At 64.9% G+C, this 23,289-nt stretch overlaps 1 protein-coding gene across 2 annotated transcripts; it reads left to right on the top strand.

Moving 5' to 3' along the window:
• Positions 1-954: 954 nt before the first annotated feature.
• Positions 955-23,000, top strand: SMARCC2 (SWI/SNF related, matrix associated, actin dependent regulator of chromatin subfamily c member 2). 2 transcript variants are annotated; one of them, XM_042780077.1, is made up of 29 exons: positions 955-1,093; positions 1,236-1,355; positions 4,718-4,803; positions 5,099-5,180; positions 5,283-5,375; positions 5,470-5,539; positions 6,488-6,557; positions 6,651-6,726; positions 6,806-6,937; positions 7,020-7,135; positions 7,254-7,378; positions 7,462-7,521; positions 7,598-7,635; positions 7,819-7,949; positions 8,052-8,123; positions 8,209-8,322; positions 11,311-11,464; positions 11,580-11,672; positions 11,917-12,039; positions 12,177-12,239; positions 13,566-13,824; positions 17,287-17,448; positions 18,510-18,574; positions 18,838-18,967; positions 19,643-19,809; positions 19,898-20,032; positions 20,111-20,420; positions 22,350-22,514; positions 22,898-23,000. In XM_042780077.1, exons 1-29 carry the CDS (start codon positions 983-985, stop codon positions 22,972-22,974), a joined length of 3,399 nt encoding a protein of 1,132 aa, XP_042636011.1. In that variant the 5' UTR covers positions 955-982; the 3' UTR covers positions 22,975-23,000. The 2 variants fall into 2 exon arrangements, with proteins under 2 accessions (XP_042636011.1, XP_042636010.1); XM_042780076.1 differs by having other exon boundaries at positions 22,350-22,769.
• Positions 23,001-23,289: the final 289 nt, after the last annotated feature.

Below are 23,289 nucleotides of genomic sequence, written 5' to 3'. Positions count from 1 at the left end.
TCCCGGTGCCCAATGCCCGATGCTCGGTGCCCGTGTTCGGTGCCCAATGCCCGATTCCCGGTGCCCGGTTCCCAGTGCCGCTCCGGGGCTCCCACCGGGGCTCACCCCTCCCCACCCGTTCCCTGGTCCGGGGCGCCTTCCCCGCTCCCGGGCTGCTCCAAACCCGGCCTGGAAACTTCCACGGACGGGGCAGCCGCTCCGGGAAATCCATCCCCACCCCTCCCAGGCGGGAATTTCTTCCCAATATCCCGTGGAAAACAAAATTCCGTTCGGTTTGAACCCGTTTCTCCTTGTCCTGCGTCGGGACCGGGAACAGCGCCCGGGGCCGGGAACAGCGCCCGGGGACAGCGGGACCGACAACGGGCGGTGGATACGGGGCTCGGGGCCGGAATAACGATCAGGGACAGCGGGACCAACAACGGGCGGTGAACCGGGGCTCGGGGCCGGGAACAACGACCGGGGACAGCAGGAGCGGGACCGGCAGGAGGCGGTGACGGGCGCGGCGGGACCGGCGGCGGGCGGTAGAACGGGGCCAACGGGGCCGGGAACAGCGATCGAAGCCGGGAACAACGATAGGGAGCAGCGGTACGGGAGCGGAAATAACGAGCGGGAACGGGAATAACGAGCGGGAGCGGCAGCACCGAGCGGGAACGGGAACAAGGAGCGGGACCGGCGGCACCGGGCGGGAGCGGCAGTGCCGGAGCGGCGCCGCCAGGGGGCGGCAGCGCGGGCGGCGGGAGCGGCGGTGCGGGACCGGGAGGGGGCGGCGGGGCCGTAAGAGCGAGCGGGGCCGGTGCGAGCGGCGGGGACAGCGGGGACAGCGGGGACAGTGAGCGGGGACAGCAGCGGGGACAGCAGCGGGGACAGCAGCGGGGACAGGAGCGGGGACAGCGGGCGGCGGCGGGCGCGGCAGTGGCGGCGCGCGGCCGGCAGGGGGCGGCAGTGGCGGGCGGAGGCGGCGGCGCGGCCCGGCCCGCTCAAGATGGCGGTGCGGAAGAAGGACGGCGGCCCCAACGTCAAGTACTACGAGGCCTCGGACACCGTCAGCCAGTTCGACAACGTGCGGCTGTGGCTCGGCAAGAATTACAAGAAGGTGAGTGCGCGGATCCGCCGGGCCCCGCCGCCGCCGCCCGCCCGCCCCGCCGGGCCCGGCCTGTCACGGCGCCGCCGCCGCCATCGCGCCCCCCCCTCCCCTCAGCGGCCCCGGCGGCCGCGCTGAGCCCCCGGCCCCGCAGTACATCCAGGCCGAGCCCCCCACCAACAAATCGCTGTCGAGCCTGGTGGTGCAGCTGCTGCAGTTCCAGGAGGAGGTGTTCGGGAAGCACGTCAGCAACGCGCCCCTCACCAAGCTGCCGGTGAGAGCCGCGGGGGGACACCGGGGGACAGCGGGGGGACACGGGGACATCGCGGCCGCGCTCCCTCGGGGTCTGGGGGGGACGTGGAGGGGGGCTGGGGACAGGGATCCGAGCGGGGACAGTGCCCTGGAGGTGCGGGGATGGACCCTCGTGGCGCTGGGGAAGAGCCCCGAGGATCGGGGGACAAAGCCCAGGTTGGGGACAGCGCCTCAAAGGTGTGGGGACAGCAGAGCACGGAGCTGGGGACAGCCCCAGGGACACGGGGACATGGCCGTGATCGCCAGGGACAAGGCTCTGAGCGGGGATGGTGCCCCAAAGGTGCAGGAATGGCCCTGGAATGGGGTTCTGGAGGTGCAGGGAGGAGCCCCAAAGAAGAGGGGACAAAGCCCTGATTGGGGACAGCGCCCCGGTATCCAGGGAGAGCATCCCAGTGCTCAGGGTGTCCCCTGGACAGCCAGGGACAGAGCCCCAGTGATTTGGGGACAGCACCTCAGTGCCAACGGACAGAGCCCCAGAGATTTGGGGACAGCACCTCAGTGATTTGGGGACAGAACCCCAAAGATCTGGGGACAGCACCTCAGTGATTTGGGGACAGCACCTCAGAGCCCAGGGACAGAGCCCCAAAGATTTGGGGACAGCACCTCAGAGCCAGGGACAGAGCCCCAAAGATCTGGGGACAGCACCCCAGTGATTTGGGGAGAGCACCTCAGGGATTTGGGGACAGAGCCCCAAAGATTTGGGGACAGCACCCCAGAGCCAGGGACAGAGCCCCAAAGATCTGGGGACAGCACCCCAGTGATTTGGGGACAGCACCTCAGTGATGTGGGGACAGAGCCCCAGAGATTCAGGGACAGCACCTCAGTGCCCAGGGACAGAGTCCCAGTGATTTGGGGACATGGCCCTAATGACCCTGATGAGCAGGGACAATGTCCTAAAGGCTTGGGGACAGACCCCAAAAACCTGGTGGCAAAGCTGAGAATGAGACCACAGAGCCCCCCAAAAAAGGTCCCAAAGAACAGGGGACAGGGCCTGGGTGGGGACAGCACCCAAGGACAGGGTCCCTGTGAGGTGGGGACAGGGCCTGGATGGGGACAGCACCGAGTGACAGGGTCCCTGTGAGGTGGGGACAGGGCCTGGATGGGGACAGCACCCGGGGACAGTGTCCCTGTGAGGTGGGGACAGCACCCCAAATATGCAGAACCAGCACCCCAAACCTTGGAGGTGCAAAGGGGACAAGGACAATGATGACCAGGGACAAGGTCCTGAGCAGGGACAGCCCTGGGGACATGTCCCCAGTGTCCCCAAAGACCTGGGGGACAAAGCTGCAAGCCCAGCAGCTGGGGACAGCCCCAGTGGCCTGGGGACACGGCCCTGAGCAGGGACAGCACCCAGAGCCTCAGGGACACGGCCCTGGTGACACCGCGGAGCGTTCGGGTGACTCGGGGACAGCAACTGACCATGGACAGCAGCCAGTGCCACTGCCCTGGTCAGGGACATGTCCTGGTGTGCTGGGGACACTGCTGGGACTGTCCCCAAGGAGCAGGGGACAGTTTTATCTGCAGGGACAGCGCCCTGCCAGCAGCAGTGTCCCAAAAGGGGACACCCCAACACTGGGACAGGGCCTGGAGCAGGGGACACTGCCCCAGGGACTGGGGACAGCCCCAAAGCACCTGGGGACAGGTCCCCAACTGGGGACAGTGCTACAACAGGGAAGGGACTTCATCCCGGCTTGGGGACAGAGCCCAGGGAGGTGGCACCTGGGAAAAGGGGATGGGACCCTGACAAGGGGGTGGCACCTGATGATGGCAGTGACATCAAGGGGGTGGCAGCCACACCGGGGGATGGGGACCCTGACAAGGGGGTGGCACCTGATGATGGGATGGCACCCAGACAGGGAGATGTCACCCAGACAAGGGGGTGGCACCCAGACACGAGAGTGGCACCCAGACATGGGGATGTCACCCTAACAGGGAGATGTCACCCAGACAAGGGGGTGTCACCCAGACACAGGGATGTCACCTAAACATGGGGATGTCACCCAGACATGAGGGTGGCACCCAGACCACGAGGATGTCACCCAGACACAGGGATGTCACCTAAACACGGGAATGTCACCCAGACATGAGGATGTCACCCTAACAGGGGGATGTCACCCAGACAAGGGGGTGGCACCCAGACACAGGGCTGTCACCTAAATATGGGGATGTCACCCAGACATGGGGATATCACCTGAAAACAAGGATGTCACCTAGACAAGGAGATGTCACCCAGACACAGGGATGTCACCTGAACGTGGGGAGTCACCCAGACAAGGGGGTGGCACCCAGACACAGGGATGTCACCTAAACATGGGGATGTCACCTAGACACGGAGATGTCACCCTAACAGGGGGTGGCACCCCGAGGAGCAGGTGTCCCCCAGCAGGGCGGTGTCCCTGTCCGTGTCCCTGTCCCTGTCGCTTTCCTTGTCCCTTTCCCTGTCCCTGTCCCTGACCCTGACCCTGTGTCCCTGTCCCTGTCCCTGTCCCTTTCCCTGTCCTGTCCCTGTGTCCCTGTCCCTGTCCCCATCCCTTTCCCTGTCCCTGTGTCCCTGTCCCTGTCCCTTTCCCTTTTCCTGTCCCTGTCCCTGTCCCTGACCCCATCCCTTTCCCTGTCCTGTCCCTGTCCCTGTCCCTGTCCCTGTCCCTGTCCCTGTCCCTGTCCCCATCCCTTTCCCTGTCCCTGTCCCTTTCCTTGTCCCTGTCCCTTTCCCTTTCCCTTTCCCTGTCCCTTTCCTTGTCCCTTTCCTTGTCCCTGTCCCTGTCCCTGTCCCCGTCCCTGTCCCTTTCCTTGTCCCTGTCCCTTTCCCTGTCCTGTCCCTGTCCCTGTGTCCCTGTCCCTGTCCCTTTCCCTGTCCCCATCCCTGTCCCTGTGTCCCTGTCGTGTCCCTGTCCCTGTGTCCCTGTGTCCCTGTGTCCCTGTGTCCCTGTCCCTGTCCCTTTCCCTGTGTCCCTGTCCCTGACCCCGTCCCTTTCCCTTTCCTTGTCCCTTTCCCTGTCCCTGTCCCCATCCCTGTCCCTGACCCTGTGTCCCTGTCCCTGTCCTGTCCCTTTCCCTGTCCCTGTGTCCCTGTCCCTGCCCCTGTCCCTGTCCCTGTCCCCATCCCTGTGTCCCTGTGTCCCTGTCCCTGTGTCCCTTTCCCTGTCCCTGTCCCTGTCCCTTTCCCTTTCCCTTTCCCTTTCCCTGTCCCTGACCCCATCCCTGTCCCTTTCCCTGTTCCTGTGTCCCTGTCCCTTTCCCTTTCCCTGTCCCTTTCCCTGTCCCTGTCCCCATCCCTGTCCCTGTCCCTGTCCCCATCCCTGTCGCTGACCCCTCTCTTCACAGATCAAATGCTTCCTGGATTTCAAGGCGGGGGGAGCCCTGTGCCACATCCTGGCAGCCGCCTATAAATTCAAGAGCGACCAAGGATGGTGAGCACCCATGGGTGGGGGGTCCTGGGGGGCTGTTTTGGGTGGGGATCCCATGGGACCACCCCGGGGTGCTGGGCTGGGGCCATTTTGGGGCTGTGACCCCAAAAACAAACAAGTGCTGGGATTTGTCACTCTGGGGGGGGGTTCCCCAGTCCCCTCCACCCCAAAAAACAAACAAGTGCTGGGATTTGTCGCTCTGGGGGGGTTCCCCAGTCCCCCCCACCCCAATTTTGGGGTGCTGACGAGGAGACCTGAGCTGTGGCTTTCATGAGAGTCGCTCTTTTCTTCCAATAAGGCGGCGTTTCGATTTCCAGAATCCCTCGCGCATGGACCGCAACGTGGAGATGTTCATGACCATCGAGAAATCCCTGGTGCAGGTGAGAGCCCCACCAAGCTCCTGACACCCCCCTGAACCCCAAAATCCCCCCCTGTGCCCCCCATTCCTCACCTCAACACTTCTCTCTCCCTTCTTCCCTCAGAACAACTGCCTGGCTCGGCCCAACATCTTCCTGCACCAGGAGATCGAGCCCAAACTGCTGGGGAAGCTCAAGGACATCGTCAAGAGGCACCAGGTGGGTGGCAGTGCCAAGGTGGGGGGCACAGGGGGGTGGTGGCAGTGCCAGGGTGGGGGGCACACCCCGATATTTAACCCTGGGTTCGTCACAGGGCACCGTGACCGAGGACAAGAGCAACGCGTCGCACATCGTCTGCCCCGTGCCCGGGAACCTGGAGGAAGGTGGGGGGAGGAGGGGATTTGGGGGGTCACAGGGTGGGGACAGAGGAGTTTGGGGGGTCAGGAGGGGATTTGGGGGGTCACAGGGGGGGCAGGAGGGGATTTTGGGGGGTCACAGGGGGGGCAGGAGGGGATTTTGGGGGGTCACAGGGGGGGCAGGAGGGGATTTGGGGGGGTCACAGGGGGGGCAGGAGGGGAGTTTGGGGGGGCAGGAGGGGATTTGGGGGGTCACAGGGTGGGACAGAGGAATTTGGGGGGCCAGGAAGGGATTTTGGGGGGTCACAGGGGGCCCAGAAAGAGGAAGGTGGTGCAGGAAGGGAATTTGGGGGGGGTTCCAGAGGAAGGTGGGTGCAGGAAGGGAGTTTGGGGAGTTCCAGGGGGCCCAGAGAGAGGAAAGTGGAGGCAGAAGGAGAATTTGGGGGAGGTTCCAGAGGAAGATGGGGTGCAGGAGGGGGATTTTAAAGAATTCCAGAGGAAGGTGGGTACAGAAGGAGGGATTTTGGGGCTCAGGGGGATCCCCAGGACCTGTGCCCAGCCCCCTGTCCGTGTGTCCTGCAGAGGAGTGGGGATTTTGGGGGGTTCCAGAGGAAGGTGGGGTACACAAGGAGGGGTTTTTGGGGGTCAGGGGGATCCCCAGGACCCCTGCCCAGCCCCCTGTCCGTGTGTCCTGCAGAGGAGTGGGGATTTTGGGGGGTTCCAGAGGAAGGTGGGTACACAAGGAGGGGTTTTGGGGGTCAGGGGGATCCCCAGGACCCGTGCCCAGCCCCTGTCCGTGTGTCCTGCAGAGGAGTGGGGATTTTGGGGGGTTCCAGAGGAAGGTGGGGTACAGAAGTTGGGGGGTTTGGGGGGTTCCAGAAGGAGGTGAGGTACACAAGGAGGGGTTTTTGGGGGCTCAGGGGTCAGGGGGATCCCCAGGACCCCTGCCCAGCCCCCTGTCCGTGTGTCCTGCAGAGGAGTGGGTCCGGCCCGTCATGAAGCGCGACAAGCAGGTTCTGCTGCACTGGGGGTACTACCCCGACAGGTGAGGTGGGGATGAAGATTTTGGGGACCCCCCCTGTCCCCCCACATCGCTGTGAGCACCACCCTGACCCTCTATCCCCGCCCCCCATCCCAGCTATGACACCTGGATCCCAGCCAGCGAGATCGAGGCGTCCGTGGAGGATCCCCCGACCCCGGAGAAGCCCCGCAAGGTACCGGGGGCACCCCCAGGTTTGGGGGGCAGCTGGAGCCCCCCTCCCCGGCCTCACCCAGCCCCTCCCTGCCTGGCAGGTCCATGCCAAGTGGATCCTGGACACGGACACGTTCAATGAGTGGATGAACGAGGAGGATTACGAGGTGACGGACGAGAAGAGCCCCGTCACCCGCAGGAAGAAAATCTCGGCCAAGACGCTGACAGATGAGGTCAGAACAAAGCCAGAACCCCCTCGGGGAGGGGTCTTGGGGGTCTCCCCTTGCTCAGCTGGACCCCCACGGTGCCCCCCAGGTGAACAGCCCCGACTCAGACCGGCGGGACAAGAAGGGCGGCAACTACAAGAAGAGGAAGCGCTCGCCCTCGCCCTCGCCCACCCCCGAGGCCAAGAAGAAAAACGCCAAGAAGGGGTGAGCTGGGGGGGTTTGAAACACCAAGAAGGGGTGAGCTGGGAGGGGTTTGGGGGATTTAGGGGTGGGGGATTTCACCCTGAGGTCGGTGGTGATGGGGGGGTCTCTCCCTTGGCAGACCCTCCACCCCTTACAACAAATCCAAGCGCGGGCACCGCGAGGAGGAGCAGGAGGACCTGACCAAGGACATGGATGAACCCTCGCCTGTCCCCAACGTGGAGGAGGTCACCCTGCCCAAAACAGGTCGGTGTGGGGGGCAGCAGCCCCACCCTGGGGTCCCCAGCACTGTGGGGTGCTCAGCACTGTTTTCTGTCCCCCCACCACAGTCAACACCAAGAAGGACTCGGAGTCGGCGCCCGTCAAGGGGGGCACCATGACAGACCTGGGTGAGTCTGGGGGCCACAGCAGAGCCCTGACCCCTCAGCTGGCACTGCCCAAACCCACCCCTGCCCTCCCTTGCAGATGAGCAGGAGGATGAGAGCATGGAGACAGCGGGCAAGGTGAGCACGGGCAAAGGTGTTCAGTGATCACCGGGTTCTCTCTCATTCCCTTCCCTCTGTGGGTACAAAAACGCTTTTTTCTGCCCTCCTCCTCACCCCTGGGGCTCTTGGTGCCATCCTGCTGTGGGTGAGGATGATGAAGGGCACTGAATTGAGTCCATGGGGTGCTGCTGTGTGGGGCAGGACGAGGAGGAGAACGGCACGGGCAGCAAAGGGGAGCAGGCCAAGAACCCCGACCTGCACGAGGACAACGTGACGGAGCAGACCCACCACATCATCATCCCCAGCTACGCCGCCTGGTTCGACTACAACAGGTACAGCCAGCACAGCTGGGGGGTGCTGAGCCCTCCTTCATCCCCTGAGGATGAGGATGCTCCCCCCAAAGCCCCCTCCTCACCCCTCTCCTCCCCCCGCAGCGTCCACGCCATCGAGCGCCGCGCCCTGCCCGAGTTCTTCAACGGCAAAAACAAATCCAAGACGCCCGAAATGTGAGGCCAAACCCCCTTTTCTCTCTGCCCACATCCCCTCTGGGGGTCGTGCATGGCTCTGAGCCCCCCGTGCCCCTCCCCACAGATACCTGGCGTACCGGAATTTCATGATCGACACGTACCGGCTGAACCCGCAGGAGTACCTGACCAGCACGGCGTGCCGCAGGAACCTGGCCGGGGACGTGTGCGCCATCATGCGGTGGGTGCGGGGTGGGCAGGGGGGGCGGGGGGTGGGCGGGGGGTGGGTACAGGGTGGGTATGGCATAGGTGTGGGGTGGGCAGGGGGTCGGGGGGTGGGTACGGGGTGGGTACAGGGTGGGTACGGGGTGGGTATGGGTGTGGGGTGGGTGTGGGGTGGGTGTGGGGTGGGTATGGGGTGGGTATGGGATAGGTGTGGGGTAGGTGTGGGGGTATGGAGTGGGCAGGGGGTGAGTATGGGATGAGTATGGGGGTCAGAGAGTGGGTACAGGGTGGGTATGGGGTGGGTACGGGAGTCGGCTGGGGGGTAGGGGGTGGGCTGAGGGGTGGACAGGGTGTGGGTACAGAGTGGGCTGGGGGGGCAGGGGGTGGACAGGGTGTGGGTACGGAGTGGGCTGGGGGTTGGGCATGAGGTGGACAGGGTGTGGGCAGGGGGTGAGTACAGGCGTGGGTATGGGGCTGGGCAGGGAATGAGGAAGGGGTGGACAGGGGGCTGTATGGAGTCAGTATGGGGTTGGGCATGGGGTGGACAGGGTGTGGGCAGGGGGTGAGTACAGGGTGGGTACGGGGGTGGTAATGGGGTGGGCAGGGTGTGGGCACAGGAGTGGGCACAGGAGTGGGCAGGGGGCTGGGCTCAGGGCTGGACTCAGGGCTGGACACGGGGCTGGGCAAGAGCTGGGCACTGGGAGCTGGGAATGGGGCTGGGAATGGGACTGGGCACCAGGAACTGGGCACAGGGCTGGGAATGAGACTGGGCATGGGGCTGGGAATGGGGCTGGCACTGCTGGCAGGTGTTCCTGGTGCTCAGGGGTTGGGCTGGCACCCTGGTGCTGCCAGGACTCTGCTCGTGGTGCTCAGGGGTTGGTTTGGCACTCCAGTCCTAATGGGGCTGGTGCTGCTGGGGCTGGGGGTCAGTGTGGCACCCTGGTGCTGGCAGGGGGTCAGTGTGGCACAGTGCTGAGTGCTCAGTGTGGCACCCTGGTGCTGGCAGGGGTCAGTGTGGCACCCTGGTAATGGCACGGGGTCAGTGTGGCACAGTGCTGAGTGGTCAGTGTGGCACAGTGCTGAGTACTCAGTGTGGCACCCAGGGGTGACAGGGGGTCAGTGTGGCACCGTGGTGCTGGCATGGGGTCAGTGTGGCACCCTGGGGTGACAGGGATCTGATGCCACTGGGGCACGAGGATTGTTTTGGCACCTGGTGCCAGTGGCACTGGGGTGTCCACACCAAAGGTGGGGGTCTGGCACTGCTGGGGTGGAGGGTCACTGTCACCCTGGCACTGCTGGGGGTCCAGTGCCATGGCACAGGGATGGTCAGTGCCAGACCACTGCCCATGCTGTGTCCAGCAGGCTCTGACTCCAGTAGCAGTGGCACAGGGATGTTCATTGTCACCCTGTGTCCAATACCAATGGCACAGAAGTGGTCACTGTCACCTTGTCTCCAATACCATGGCACAGGGATGGTCAGTGCCACACCATGCCGTGTCCAGCCCGCTCTGACCCCAATACCATGGCACAGGGATGGTCATTGTCATCCTGTGTCCAATACCATAGGACAGTGATGGACAGTGTCACCCTGTGTCCACTGCCAATGGCACAGGGATGGTCAGTGTCACACCATGCCGTGTCCAGCAGGCTCTCAACCCAATAGCAGTGACACAGGGATGGTCATTGTCACCTTGTCTCCAATACCACGGCACAGGGATGGTCAGTGCCACACCTCGCCGTATCCAGCAGACTCTGACCCCAATACAGTGACACAGGGGTGGCCATTGTCACCCTGTGTCCAATACCATGGCACAAGGATGGTCACTGTCACCCTGTCTCCAATACCATGGCACAAGGATGGTCATTGTCACCTTGGCTCTCATACCAATGGCACAGGGGATGATCAGTACCACACCCCCCCGTGCACAGCCCACTCTGACCCCAGTACAGTGACACAGGGATGGTCATTGTCACCTTGTTTCCAATGCTAGTGGCACAGGGATGGTCATTGTCACACCATGCCCTGTCCAGCAGGCTCTGACCCCAATAGCAGTGGCACAGGGATGGTCATTGTCACCCTGTCTCCAATACCGTGACACAAGGGTGGTCAGTGCCACACCACACCATGTCCAGCAGGCTCTGACCCCGGTACAGTGACACAGGGATGGTCATTGTCACCTTGTCTCCGATACCATGGCACAGGGATGGTCAGTACCACACCACACCGTGTCCAGCAGTCTTTGACCTCAATACCAATGGCACAGGGGTGGTCATTGTCACCTTGTCTCCAATACCAATGGCACAGGTGTGATCAGTACCACACCACCCCGTGCCCAGCCCAGTCTGACCCCAATACAGTGACACAGGGATGGTCACTGTCACTTTGTCTCTAATACCAGTGACACAGGGATGGTCAGTACCACACCACCCCGTGTCCAGCCCGCTCTGACCCCAGTACAGTGGCACAGGGATGGTCATTGTCACGCTGTGTCCAATGCCATGACACAGGGATGGTCATTGTCACCTTGTCTCCAATACCAGTGACACAAGGATGGTCAGTACCACACCACACTGTGTCCGGCCCACTCTGACCCCAGTACAGTGACAACAGGGGATGGTCATTGTCACCTTGTCTCCAATACCATGACACAGGGATGGTCAGTGCCACACCACTGCCCGCGCCGTGTCCAGCAGGCTCTGACCCTAATGCCAGTGGCACAGGGGTGGTCACTGTCACTTTGTCTCCAATACCAATGGCACAGGGATGGTCAGTGTCACCTTGTCTCCAATACCATGACACAGGGGATGGTCATTATCACCCTGTCTGCAATATCAGTGACACAGGGATGGTCAGTACCACACCCCCCCGTGCCCAGCCCGCTGTGACCCCAATACAGTGACACAGGGGTGGCCATTGTCACCTTGTCTCTAATACCAGTGACACAGGGATGGTCAGTGCCACACCCCGCCGTGCCCAGCCCGCTGTGACCCTCTCTCCCCGCAGGGTCCACGCCTTCCTGGAGCAGTGGGGTCTCATCAACTACCAAGTGGACGCCGAGAGCCGCCCCACCCCCATGGGCCCCCCACCCACCTCTCACTTCCACGTGCTGGCCGACACCCCCTCGGGGCTGGTTCCTCTGCAACCCAAGACCCCCCAGGTGGGTTCCGGGTGATCCGCGACCCCCCCCCTGCCGCCCCCCGGTCCCCACGGGGATCCGGGCGCGGGGTGGGGCGGGGGGGGTGGGGGATGCACAGCTTCGATCCGTGCCTCAGGGCCGGCAGAGCGACGGCGACGCCAAGACGGGCCGCAAGAGCAAAGAGATGGAGGAGCTGGTCAGCGAGAGCCTCAAGGGCAAGCCGGAGCTGGTAGGCGGCTCCTTGGGGGTCCGTGCCCCCCCCGCCGCTGGCCGAGGAAGGCTCCTTCCCTCCTCCTCCTCCTCCTCCTCCTCCTCCTCCTGCCCCTCGCATGCTGCCCTGGGGTGGGGACACCGCGATGGGGACAGCGCGACACGAAGGATTCTCCGGGATACAGCAGGGAGGAGGAGGGACACGGCGATGTCGTGCCTTGTCACCCCCCCTCCCAGCGTGTCCCCTCTCCCCCCTCCAGCAGCAGCCGAGCTCGGCCTCGCAGCAGATGTTGAATTTCCCCGATAAAGGCAAGGAGAAGCCGGCGGACATGCAGAACTTCGGGCTGCGCACCGATATGTACACCAAGAAGAACGTCCCGTCCAAGGTGAGAATGTCCCGTCCGAGGTGGGAATGTCCCGTCCGAGGTGGGAATGTCCCGTCCGAGGTGGGAATGTCCCGTCCAAGGTGGGCACCCCCCCGGGCCGGCCCCGACCCGCCCCTCACCCCAAATTCCTCCCCCAGAGCAAAGCGGCCGCCAGCGCCACGCGGGAGTGGACGGAGCAGGAGACGCTGCTGCTGCTGGAGGTGTGTGACAGGAGGGGACATGGGGACAGAGTGGGGACAGAGGGGACATGGGGATAGGACAGGGGACATGGGGACATGGGGACAGGACAGGTGATGTGGGGAGGGGACAGGGGATGGGGGACAGAGGGGACAGGACAGGGGATGGGGACAGAGGGGACATGGGGATAGGACAGGGGATGGGGTGACAGGACAGGTGATGGGGACAGAGCAGACGTGGGGACAGGACAGGGGACATGGGGAGAGGACAGGTGATGGGGGATGGGGGGACAGGACAGGGGATGTGGGGATGGGATAGAGGATGTGGGGACAGGGGGACAGGACAGGGGCTGGGAATATGGAGACATGGGGACAGGACAGAGGATGGGGTGACAGGACAGGTGATGGGGACAGAGGAGATGTGGGGACAGAGCAGACGTGGGGACAGGACAGGGGACATGGGGAGAGGACAGGTGATGGGGGACATGGGGACAGGACAGGGGACATGGGGACAGGACAGGGGCTGGGAATATGGAGACATGGGGACAGGACAGGGGATGGGGGACATAAGGGACGTGGGGATAGGACAAGGGATGGGGACAGGACAGGGGACATGGGGATAGGACAGGAGATGTGGGGATGGGGACAGGGGATGTGGGGACAGGACAGGGGACAGGACAGGGAATGGGGACAGAGGGGACATGGGGACAGGATAGGGGATGGGGACAGAGGGGACATGGGGATAGGACAGGGGATGGGGACAGGACAGGGGATGTGGGGACATGGGGATAGGACAAGGGATGGGGAAATGAGGGACACGGGGACAGGACAGGGGATGGGGACAGAGGGGACATGGGGCTGGGACAGGGGATGTGGACATGGGACAGGGGATGGGGACATGGGGATAGGACAGGGGATGGGGACAGGACAGGGGATGGGGACAGGACAGGGGATGTGGGGACAGGGGATCTGGTGACAGGACAGGGACAGGGGATGTGTGGGGACACAGGGGTTATGGGGGGACAGGGGATGTGGGGGCAGGACAGAAGATGTAGGGGGACAAGTGGTGTAGGGACTGGGGATATAGGAACAGGGGACACAGGGACAGAGAATATGAGGACAGGAGATGTAGGGGGACAGGGGGTGTGGGGCCAGGGAATGTGGGGACAGGAGGTGTGAGGACAGGACAGGGGATGGGGGACAGAGGAGATGTCGGGACAGAGGAGACATGGGGACAGGACAGGGGATGTGCCACCAGGGGACATGGGGACAGAGGACATGGTGCCAGGGGACATGGGGACAGGGGACATGGTGCCAGGGTCCCCCTGTGACCCCCCACCCTCCGCACAGGCGCTGGAGATGTACAAGGACGACTGGAACAAGGTGTCGGAGCACGTGGGCAGCCGCACGCAGGACGAGTGCATCCTGCACTTCCTGCGCCTGCCCATCGAGGACCCGTACCTGGAGGACTCCGAGGCGTCCCTGGGCCCCCTGGCCTACCAGCCCATCCCCTTCAGCCAGTCTGGGAACCCCGTGATGAGCACCGTGGCCTTCCTGGCCTCCGTGGTGGATCCGCGCGTGGCCTCGGCCGCCGCCAAATCGGCCCTGGGTGAGGAGGGTGGGAGAGGGGTGGGGATGGAGAGGGGATAGGGACTGTGGGGAGAGGGGTGGGAATGTGGGGAGAGGGGTGGGAGTGTGGGGAGTGGAATGAATCCTATAGGGAGAGGGACAGGGAGCGTGGGGAGTGGGGACAGGGAGTTTGGGGAAAGGGGTGGGAGTGTGGGGAGAGGGATAGGAGTGAGAGGAAAAGGATGAGAGTGTGGGGAGAGGGGCAGGGAATGTAGGGAGAGGGATGGGAGTGAGAGGAGAGGGGTGGGAGAGGGGTGGGAATGTGGGGAGATGGGCAGGGAGTTTGGGGAGAGGGATGAATCCTATAGGGAGAGGGACAGGGAGTGTGGGGAGAGGGGTGGGAGAGTGGGGAGAGGGGTGGGAGAGGGATGGGAGTGTGGGGAGAGGGGTGGAAATGTGGGGAGTGGGATGAATCCTATAGGGAGAGGGAATGGGGGTGTGGGGAGTGGGACAGGGAGTGTGGGGAGAGGGATGGGAGTGTGGGGAGAGGGGTGGAAATGTGGGGATGGGGGAGAGGGATGAATCCTATAGAGAGAGGGGTGGGAGTGTGGGGAGAGGGGAGGGAATGTGGGGAGAGGGGACAGGGAGTGTGGGGAGAGGTGTGTGAGTGTGGGGAGAGGGATGGGAATATGGGGAGAGGAATGAATCCTATAGGGAGAGGGGATGGGGGTGTGGGGAGAGGGATGGGAGTGAGGAGAGGGGTGAGAATGTGGGGAGAGGGATAGGAGTGTGGGGAGAGGGATGAGAGTGTGGGGAGAGGGGATGGGAGTGAGAGGAAAGGGATGAGAGTGTGGGGAGAGAAACAGGGAGTGTGGGGAGAAGGATGGGAGAAGAGGGGTGGGAGAGGGGTGGGAGTGTAGGGAGAGGGGTGAGAGTTTGGGGAGAGGGGTGGGAGAGGGGTGGGAGTGTGGGGAGAGGGGACAGGGAGTTTGGGGAGTGGGATAAATCCTATAGAGAGATGGAATGGGAGCGTGGGGAGTGTGAGGAGTGGGGATGGGAATGTGGGGAGAGGGGTGGGAATGTAGGGAGAGGGGTGAATCCTATAGGGAGAGGGGAGGGAGTGTGGGGAGAGGGGTGGGAGTGCGGGGAGTGGAATGAATCCTAAAGGGAGAGGGACAGGGAATGTAGGGAGAGGGATGAGTCCTATAGGGAGAGGGGAGGGAGTGTGGGGAGAGGGGTTGGAGAGGGGTGGAAGTGTGGGGAGTGGAATGAATCCTATAGGGAGAGGGGATGGGAGTGTGGGGAGTGGGACAGGGAGTGTGGGGAGACGGGTGAGAGTGTGGGGAGAGGGGTGGGAGTGAGAGGAGAGGGATGGGAGTGTGGGGAGAGGGACAGGGAGTGTGGGGAGAGGGACAGGGAGTGTGGGGAGAAGGGTGGGAGTGAGAGGAGAGGGGTGGGAGTGTGGGGAGAGGGGCAAGGAATGTGGGGAGAGGGATGGGAGTGTGGGGAGAGAAACAGGGAGTGTGGGGAGAGGGATGAATGCTATAGGGAGAGGGGATGGGAGTGTGGGGAGATGGGCAGGGACTGTGGGGAGACGGGTGAATCCTATAGGGAGAGGGATGGGAGTGTGGGGAGAGGGATGGGAGTGAGAGGAGAGGGGTAGGAGTGTGGGGAGAGGGGACAGGGAGTTTGGGGAGAGAGGTGGGAGTGTGGGGAGAGGGATGAGTCCTGTAGGGAGAGAGGACTCTTGGAAATGGGATGAATCCTGTAGGGAGAGGAACAAATCCTACAGGGAGAGCAAATCCTATAGGGAGAGCAGATTCCCCTATAAGGAGTGTAGGGGGAGGGGACAGGGACTTTGGGGAGAGGGATAAATCCTGCAGGGAGAGGGAAGGACTGTGGGGAGTCCTGTGGGAGGATGGATGAGTCCTGCAGGGAATTCCATAGGGAGACAGGATGAGTTCCATGGGAAGAGGAACAAATCCTATAAGGGTTTCTGTAGGAGGATGGGATGAGTCCTGCAGGGAAATGGGATCAGGGAGATGGGCTGAGCCCTCGGGGATGTCCTACAGGGAAATGGGATCAGTCCTACAGGAGATGGGGTCAGGAAAATGGGAACAGGGATGAATCCTATAGAATGTCCTACAGGGAAATGGGATCAGTCCTACAGGAGATGGGGTCAGGAATTTGGGAACAGGGATGAATCCTATAGAATGTCCTACAGGGAACTGGGATCAGTCCTACAGCAGATGGGGTCAGGAATTTGGGAACAGGGATGAGTCCTATAGGGGTTCCCATAGGGAAATGGGACAGGGAGCAGGGCTGAGCCCTATAGAATGTCCTACAGGGAAATGGGATGAGTCTGTGGGGACATGGGGACATGACCAAGTCCTGTGGAGATTCCTCTGGGGACGACAATGGGATTGAACCCTCCAGAACATTCCAGAGCCAGCCAGGATTGAGCCCCCACGGGATGTGTGGGGCTGGGGACACAGGGCTGGCTCTGGGGACACAGGGCTGGCTCTGGGGACACAGGGCTGGCTTTGGGGACACAGAGCTGGCTTTGGGGACACAGGGCTGGCTCTGAGGGACACAGGGCTGGCTTTGGGGGACACAGGGCTGGCTGCAGGGACACAGGGCTGGCTCCAGGGACACAGGGCTGGCTGCAGGGACACAGGGCTGGCTCTGGGGGACACAGGGCTGGCTTTGGGGGGACACAGAGCTGGCTTGGGGGACACAGGGCTGGCTTTGGGGACACAGGGCTGGCTCTGGGGACACAGGGCTGGCTCTGGGGGACACAGGGCTGACTCTGGGGACACAGGGATGGCTTTGGGGACACGGGGCTGGCTTGGGGACACAGAGCTGGCTTTGGGGACACAGGGCTGGCTTGGGGACACAGAGCTGGCTTTGGGGACACAGGGCTGGCTCTGGGGACACAGGGCTGGGGCTAGGGACACAGGGCTGGCTTTGGGGACACAGGGCTGGCTGCAGGGACACAGGGCTGGCTCCAAGGGACACAGGGCTGGGGCTGGGGACACAGGGCTGGCTCTGGGGACACAGGGCTGGCTTGGGGACACAGGGCTGGCTCTGGGGGACACAGGGCTGGCTGCAGGGACACAGGGCTGGCTCTGGGGGACACAGGGCTGGGGACACAGGGCTGGCTCTGGGGACACAGGGCTGGCTCCAAGGGACACAGGGCTGGCTGCAGGGACACAGGGCTGGCTCTGGGGACACAGGGCTGGGGACACAGGGCTGGCTCTGGGGACACAGGGATGGCTCTGGGGACACAGGGCTGGCTGCAGGGACACAGGGCTGGGGCTGGGGACACAGGGCTGGCTCTAGGGACACAGGGCTGGCTCTGGGGATACAGGGCCGGCTTGGGGGACACAGGGCTGGCTTGGGGGACACAGGGCTGGCTCTAGGGACACAGGGCTGGCTGCAGGGGACACAGGGCTGGCTCCGGGGCTCCCTCTCGGGTCCCGCTGAGGGTTTGTGCCCGCAGAGGAATTCTCCAAGATGAAGGAGGAGGTGCCCACGGCGCTGGTCGAGGCCCACGTGCGCAAGGTGGAGGAGGCGGCCAAGGTGACGGGCAAGGCTGACCCCGCCTTCGGGCTGGAGAGCAGCGGCATCGCCGGCACCGCCTCGGACGAGCCCGAGCGCATCGGTCAGAGGGGCTGGGGACGGGCTGGGCAGGGGGTCCTGGGGGGCTGGGGGGGCTGGCAGGGGGAAATGGGGCACCGGGCAGGGGGTCCTGGGGGCTGGGGGGGCTGGGCAGGGGGTCCTGGGGGACCGGGCATGGAGTCCTGGGGGGCTGGGGATGCTGGGCAGGGGGTCCTGGGGGGCTGGGAGGGATGGGCAGGGGGTCCTGGGGGTCGGGCATGGGGTCCTGGGGGGCTGGGAGGGATGGGCAGGGGGTCCTGGGGGTCGGGCAGGGGGTCCTGGGGGTCCGGGTTGAGGGTCCTGGGGGTCCGGGCAGGGGGTCCTGGGGGTCCAAGCAGGGGTTCACAGGGTCCTGGAGGGGCTGGGCAGGGGTCCTGGCAGACCAGGCAGGGGGTCCTGTGGTGCTGGGGGGGCTGAGCAGGGGGTCCCGGTGTCCTGGGGGGCTAGGGGGGATGGGCAGAGGGTCCTGGGGGGCCAGGCAGGGGCTCACAGGGTCCTGGGGGCCAGGCAGGGGGTGCTGGGGGTCCTTGTAGGGGGTCCTGGGGAGGTTGGGTAGGGGGTCCTGGGGTGCTTGGGGGCCTGGGCAGGGGGTCCTGGGGTGCTTGGGGGGCCGGACAAGGGGTCTTGGGGAGCTGGGCAGAGGGTCCTGGGGGGGCTGGGTGGGGGATCCCGGGGTCCTGGGGGTTTGGGCAGGGGCTGCCGAGGTCCTGGGGATCCGGGTTGAGGGTCCTGGGGTCCTGGGGGTCCGGGCAGGGGGTTCTGAGGGTCCAAGCAAGGGCTCACAGGGTCCTGGAGGGGCTGGGCAGGGGGTCCTGGGGTCCTGGGCAGGGGGGCCTGGGGGTGCCGAGCAGGGGGTCCTGGGGTCCTGGGGGTGCCGAGCAGGGGGTCCTGGGGTCCTGGGGGGCCGAGCAGGGGGTCCTGGGGGGCTGGGGGCGGAGCAGGGGGTCCTGGGGGTCCGAACAGGGGGTCCCGGGGTGCTGGGGGCGCTGGGCAGGGGGTCCTGGCGTGATGGGCAGGGGGTCCTGGGGTGCTGGCCCTGGGGCTGAGGCCCGTTGGTGTCCCCAGAGGAGAGTGGGGCCGAGGAGCCGCGGGCGGAGGCGCCGCCGGCCGAGGAGAAGAAGGAGGCGAAGGTACCGCGGTGTGGGGAGGGGGCTGGGGGGGCAGGACTGGGGGGGCACACGGGGCAGGACTGGGGGGCACACGGGGGGCACACGGGGCAGGACTGGGGGGCACACGGGGCAGCACCGGGGGGGCACACGGGGCAGGACACACGGGGCAGGACTGGGGGGCACACGGGGCAGGACTGGGGGGCACACGGGGCAGGACTGGGGGGCACACGGGGGGCACACGGGGCAGGGCTGGGGGGGTCACAGCGCTGGTGGTGACTCCCCAGGAGCCTCGGGATGGCAGCAGCGAGGAGGAGGGCAAGGAGAAAGCCGGGGAGACCCCCAAGAAGGAGGAGGAGAAGGGGAAGGAGGCGGAGGGAGAGAAGGAGGCTGAGAAGGGCGACGGTGACAGCACAGGTGAGAGGGGACAGCACGGGGGAGAGGGGACAGCACTGGTGACAGCACAGGTGAGAGGGGACAGCACAGGGGAGAGGGGACAGCATGAGTGGGAGGGGACAGCACGGGTGGGAGGGGACCTGGCAGGGATGGGGGGGACCCTGTGAGGATGGGGGGACACTGGTGGGGCTGGGGGGGACCCAAACAGGGCTGGGGGGTCCCAGTGGGGCTGGGGGGACCTGATAGGGCTGGGAGGACCCTGGGGGGATGGGGGGACACTGGTGAAGCTGGGGGGACCCTGGTGGGGATGGGGGGACCCTGAGGGGATGGGGGGAACCCAAACAGAGCTGGGGGGACCCTACAGGGCTGGGAGAACCTGATAGGGATGGGGGTCCCAGTGGGGCTGGGGGGACCCTGGTGGGGCTGGGGGGACCCTGGTGGGGCTGGGGGACCCAAACAGAACTGGGAGAACCCAAACAGGGATGGGGGGACCCAAACAGGGATGGGGGGACGCTGGTGGGGCTGGGGGGACACTGCAGGACTGGAGGGGACCCAAACAGGGCTGGGCGGACCTAAACAGGGCTGAGGAGACCCTGCAGGGCTGGGGGGATCCTGGTGGGGCTGAGGGGTCCCTGCAGGGCTGGGGGGACACTGAGCCCCCCATGGCACCGCTGACACATCCCCACCTGGCCACAGGTGAGCCCGAGAAGGAGAAGGAGGTGAAGGAAGGGCCGGATGAGACCCCCAAGGAGCCCCCGGAGCCCGAGGCCGAGCGCAAGGCCAAGGTGGAGCGGGACATCGGCGAGGGGAACCTGTCCACAGCCGCTGCTGCTGCCCTGGCTGCTGCTGCCGTCAAGGCCAAGGTGAGCGGGCTTTGAGCAGCGTGGGGACACTCCAGGTGTGACCCCTGACCCCAGCTGTGATCCCTGACCCCTCACTGTCCCCTGGCAGCACCTGGCCGCCGTGGAGGAGCGCAAGATCAAATCCCTGGTGGCTCTGCTGGTGGAGACGCAGATGAAGAAGCTGGAGATCAAACTGCGGCACTTCGAGGAGCTGGAAACCATCATGGACCGCGAGCGCGAGGCCGTGAGTGCCCGGGGGTGGCGACATCTCCCTGTCCCCACCCTCCCCACCCCGCTGAGCCCTCTCCGTGTCCCCTCCCAGCTGGAATACCAACGCCAGCAGCTCCTGGCCGACCGCCAGGCGTTCCACATGGAGCAGCTGAAATACGCGGAGATGCGGGCGCGGCAGCAGCACTTCCAACACCTGCAGCAGCAGCAGCAGCAGCAGCAGCCCCCGCTGCCCCCCGGGGCTCAGCCCCTGCCCGCCGCAGCCCCCCTGGCCCCCGCTGCCCACCCGCTGGTGCCCCCCGCCCCCTCCATGGTGGGCACGGCCGAGCCCGTGGGGCAGCCCCTGCCCGGAGCGCCCCCGCCGCAGCCAGCGCCGCCCCCCGGAGCTCCGGCGGTGCCACACGGTCAGTGCGGGCTGGGGAGGGGGGTACGGGGGTGGGGGGGGTGGGGGGGGCAGCGCTGGGGGGTTCTGGGTTGTGGTGGTGTTGAGGATTTGGGGAGGGGTCTCAGCACTGGGGTCTGTCATTGGTGCTCTCTGGGAGGGTTCTGGGTTGTGCTGGTGCTCAGAATTTGGGGAGGGGTCTCACTGGTGGGGTCTCTTCACTGACACCCACCCTGCAGCCCTGGTGCTAGGGAGATTTGGGTGGGGGTCTCACTGGTGGGGTCTGTCATTGGTGCTTTTCAAGGGGGTTCTGGGTTGTGTTGGTGCTGAGGATTTGGGGAGGGGGTCTCAGGACTGGGGGTTTCTGAGGGGGTTCTGGGTTGTGCTGGTGTTGAGAATTTGGGGAGGGGTCTCACTGGTGGGGTCTGTCATTGGTGCTTTTCAAGGGGGTTCTGGGTTGTGCTGGTGTTGAGGATTTGGGGTGGGGGTCTGAGCACTGGGGGTTTCTGAGAGGGTTCTGGGTTGTGCTGGTGTTGAGGATTTGGGGTGGGGGTCTCATTGATGGGGTCTCCTCACTGACACCCACCCTGCAGCCTCAGTGCCTGGGGTGGTTTGGGTGGGGGTCTCAGCACTGGGGTCTGTCATTGGTGCTTTTCAAGGGAGTTCTGGGTTGTGCTGGTGCTGAGGATTTGGGGAGGGGGTCTCTGTCATTGGTGCTTTTCAAGGGGGTTCTGGATTGTGGTGGTGCTCAGGATTTGAGGAGGGGGTTTCAGCACTGGGGCTTTCTGAGGGGGTTCTGGGTTGTGCTGGTGTTGAGGATTTGGGGTGGGGGTCTCATTGATGGGGTCTCCTCACTGACACCCACCCTGCAGCCCCAGTGCTGAAGGAGTTTGGGTGGGGGTCTCACCACTGGGGCTTTCTGAGGGGGTTCTGGGTTGTGCTGGTGCTGAGGATTTGGGGAGGGGTCTCACTGTTAGGGTCTGTCATTGGTGCTTTTCAAAGGGGGTTCTGGGTTGTGGTGGTGCTGAGGATTTGGGTGGGGGTCTCACTGGTGGGGTCTCTTCACTGACACCCACCCTGCAGCCCTGGTGCTGGAGGGATTTGGGTGGGGGTCTGACCACTGGGGTCTGTCATTGGTGCTTTTCAAGGGAGTTCTGGGTTGTGCTGGTGGTGAGGATTTGGGGAGGGGGTCTCACACTCTCTTTCCCCCACCCCGAGTGCCGGGCAGGGGTCTCCCCTATTCCCCCCACTCAGTGCTGGGGGGTCTCTCTCCCCTGTCCCCCACACTCAGTGCTGGGTGGGGGTCTCATGGTGCCTGTCCCCTGTCCCCAGCATTGAGTGCTGGCTGATAAGGGTGGGGGTCTCTCTCCACTATCCCCCCCACTCAGTTCTGGGGGGTCTCACGCTCTCTTTCCCCCACCCTGAGTGCCGGGCAGGGGTCTCCCCTATCCCCACACTCGGTTCTGGGGGGTCTCTCTCCTCTGTCCCCCACTTAGTGCTGGGTGGGGGTCTCGCAGTCTCTCTCCCCTGTCCCCAACATTGAGTGGTGTCTGATAAGGGTGGGGGTCTCTCCCTTGCCCCCCCAACTCAGTTCTGGGGGGTCGCTGTCCCCCTATCCCCCCCCACTCAGTCCTGGGGTCTCTCTCCCCTCTCCCCACACTCAGTTCAGGGGTCTCTCCCCTCTCCCCACACTCAGTTCTGGGGTCTCTCCCCCCTCTCCCCACACTCAGTTCAGGGGTCTCTCTCCCCTCCCCACACTCAGTTCTGGGGTCTCTCCCCCCTCTCCCCACACTCAGTTCAGGGGTCTCTCTCCCCTCCCCACACTCAGTTCTGGGGTCTCTCCCCCCTCTCCCCACACTCAGTTCAGGGGTCTCTCTCCCCTCTCCCCACACTCAGTTCTGGGGTCTCTCCCCTCTCCCCCCTCCTCACCTCTCTCTCTCCCCCCCCACAGCCCCAGCTCCGTTCCCCGGGCCGCAGCCGCCGCCGTCGCAGATCCTGGCGGGCAGCCTGGGCGGCACCAACCCCACCAACACCACCAACACCATCAACATCAACATCCCCAACAGCAGCAGCAGCAGCAGCGGCAGCAGCAGCAGCGGCCACCCCGCCGTGCCCGGTAATGCCAGCGCGGCCCTGCCCTTCGGCGTGCCCCCGAGCATGGCTAACCCTCCCTGCGAGCCCTTCCCCGCTAACCCGGCCCCCCTCCCGCTGCATGGGGCCCTGGCCAGCAGCATGCCGGGGGTGGGGGGGCTGCCCCCCAACGCCCACCCAGCCGGGCTGGCCCTGCCGCCGCTGCCGGGGGGCTCGGCCGCCGCGCACAGCCCCGCCATCGTGGCCGCCGTGCAGGGAAACCTCCTTCCCAACCTGGCAGGTGAGGAATTTTTGGGGTGGTGGGGGGGAGCACAGAGGGGGTGAGGAAGGGGTTGTGATGTGTTGTGTCACCCTCTCCGAGCCTTCTTTGTGACCCCCACATCCCTTTTTTTTTTTGTTTTTTCGCAGAGCAAGGTCCCCCCCTGCAGCCGGAGCCCATCGTGCCCACCCCCAGCGCGGCCACCCCCGTGCCCCCCACGCAGTGAGAGCCGGGCCGGACCCCCCCGGAGCCCGCAGCCCCCTCGGGCCGGACCCCCCCGGACCCCGCAGCCCCCCCGGAGCCCGCAGCCCCCTCGGGCCGGACCCCCCCGGAGCCCGCAGCCCCCTCGGGCCGGACCCCCCCGGACCCCGCAGCCCCCCCGGAGCCCGCAGCCCCCTCGGGCCGGACCCCCCTGGACATCACAGCCCCCCCAGCCCGGCCCCTCCCGCCCCCACAAGGCCGTCCCCACCCCCTCCCCACCCTCCTCTTCCTCACCCTCCTCCTCCTCCAGCTTCGCTCTTTTTTTATGATTGTCCCGGAT

This window comes from Catharus ustulatus, chromosome 31, assembly GCF_009819885.2.
Source record: "Catharus ustulatus isolate bCatUst1 chromosome 31, bCatUst1.pri.v2, whole genome shotgun sequence".
NCBI lineage: Eukaryota > Metazoa > Chordata > Aves > Passeriformes > Turdidae > Catharus > Catharus ustulatus.
This window is presented reverse-complemented; position numbering and strand designations above follow the sequence as displayed.

Excerpts from the sequence above, each read along its gene's own strand:
- SMARCC2 (XM_042780076.1), top strand. The coding sequence starts at position 983 with ATGGCGGTGCGGAAGAAGGACGGCGGCCCCAACGTCAAGTACTACGAG. Across the intron at positions 7,136-7,253 it reads AAGAAAAACGCCAAGAAGGG|ACCCTCCACCCCTTACAACA; the intron begins GTGAGCTGGGGG and ends CTCCCTTGGCAG. Across the intron at positions 13,825-17,286 it reads CGCCGCCAAATCGGCCCTGG|AGGAATTCTCCAAGATGAAG; the intron begins GTGAGGAGGGTG and ends TTGTGCCCGCAG.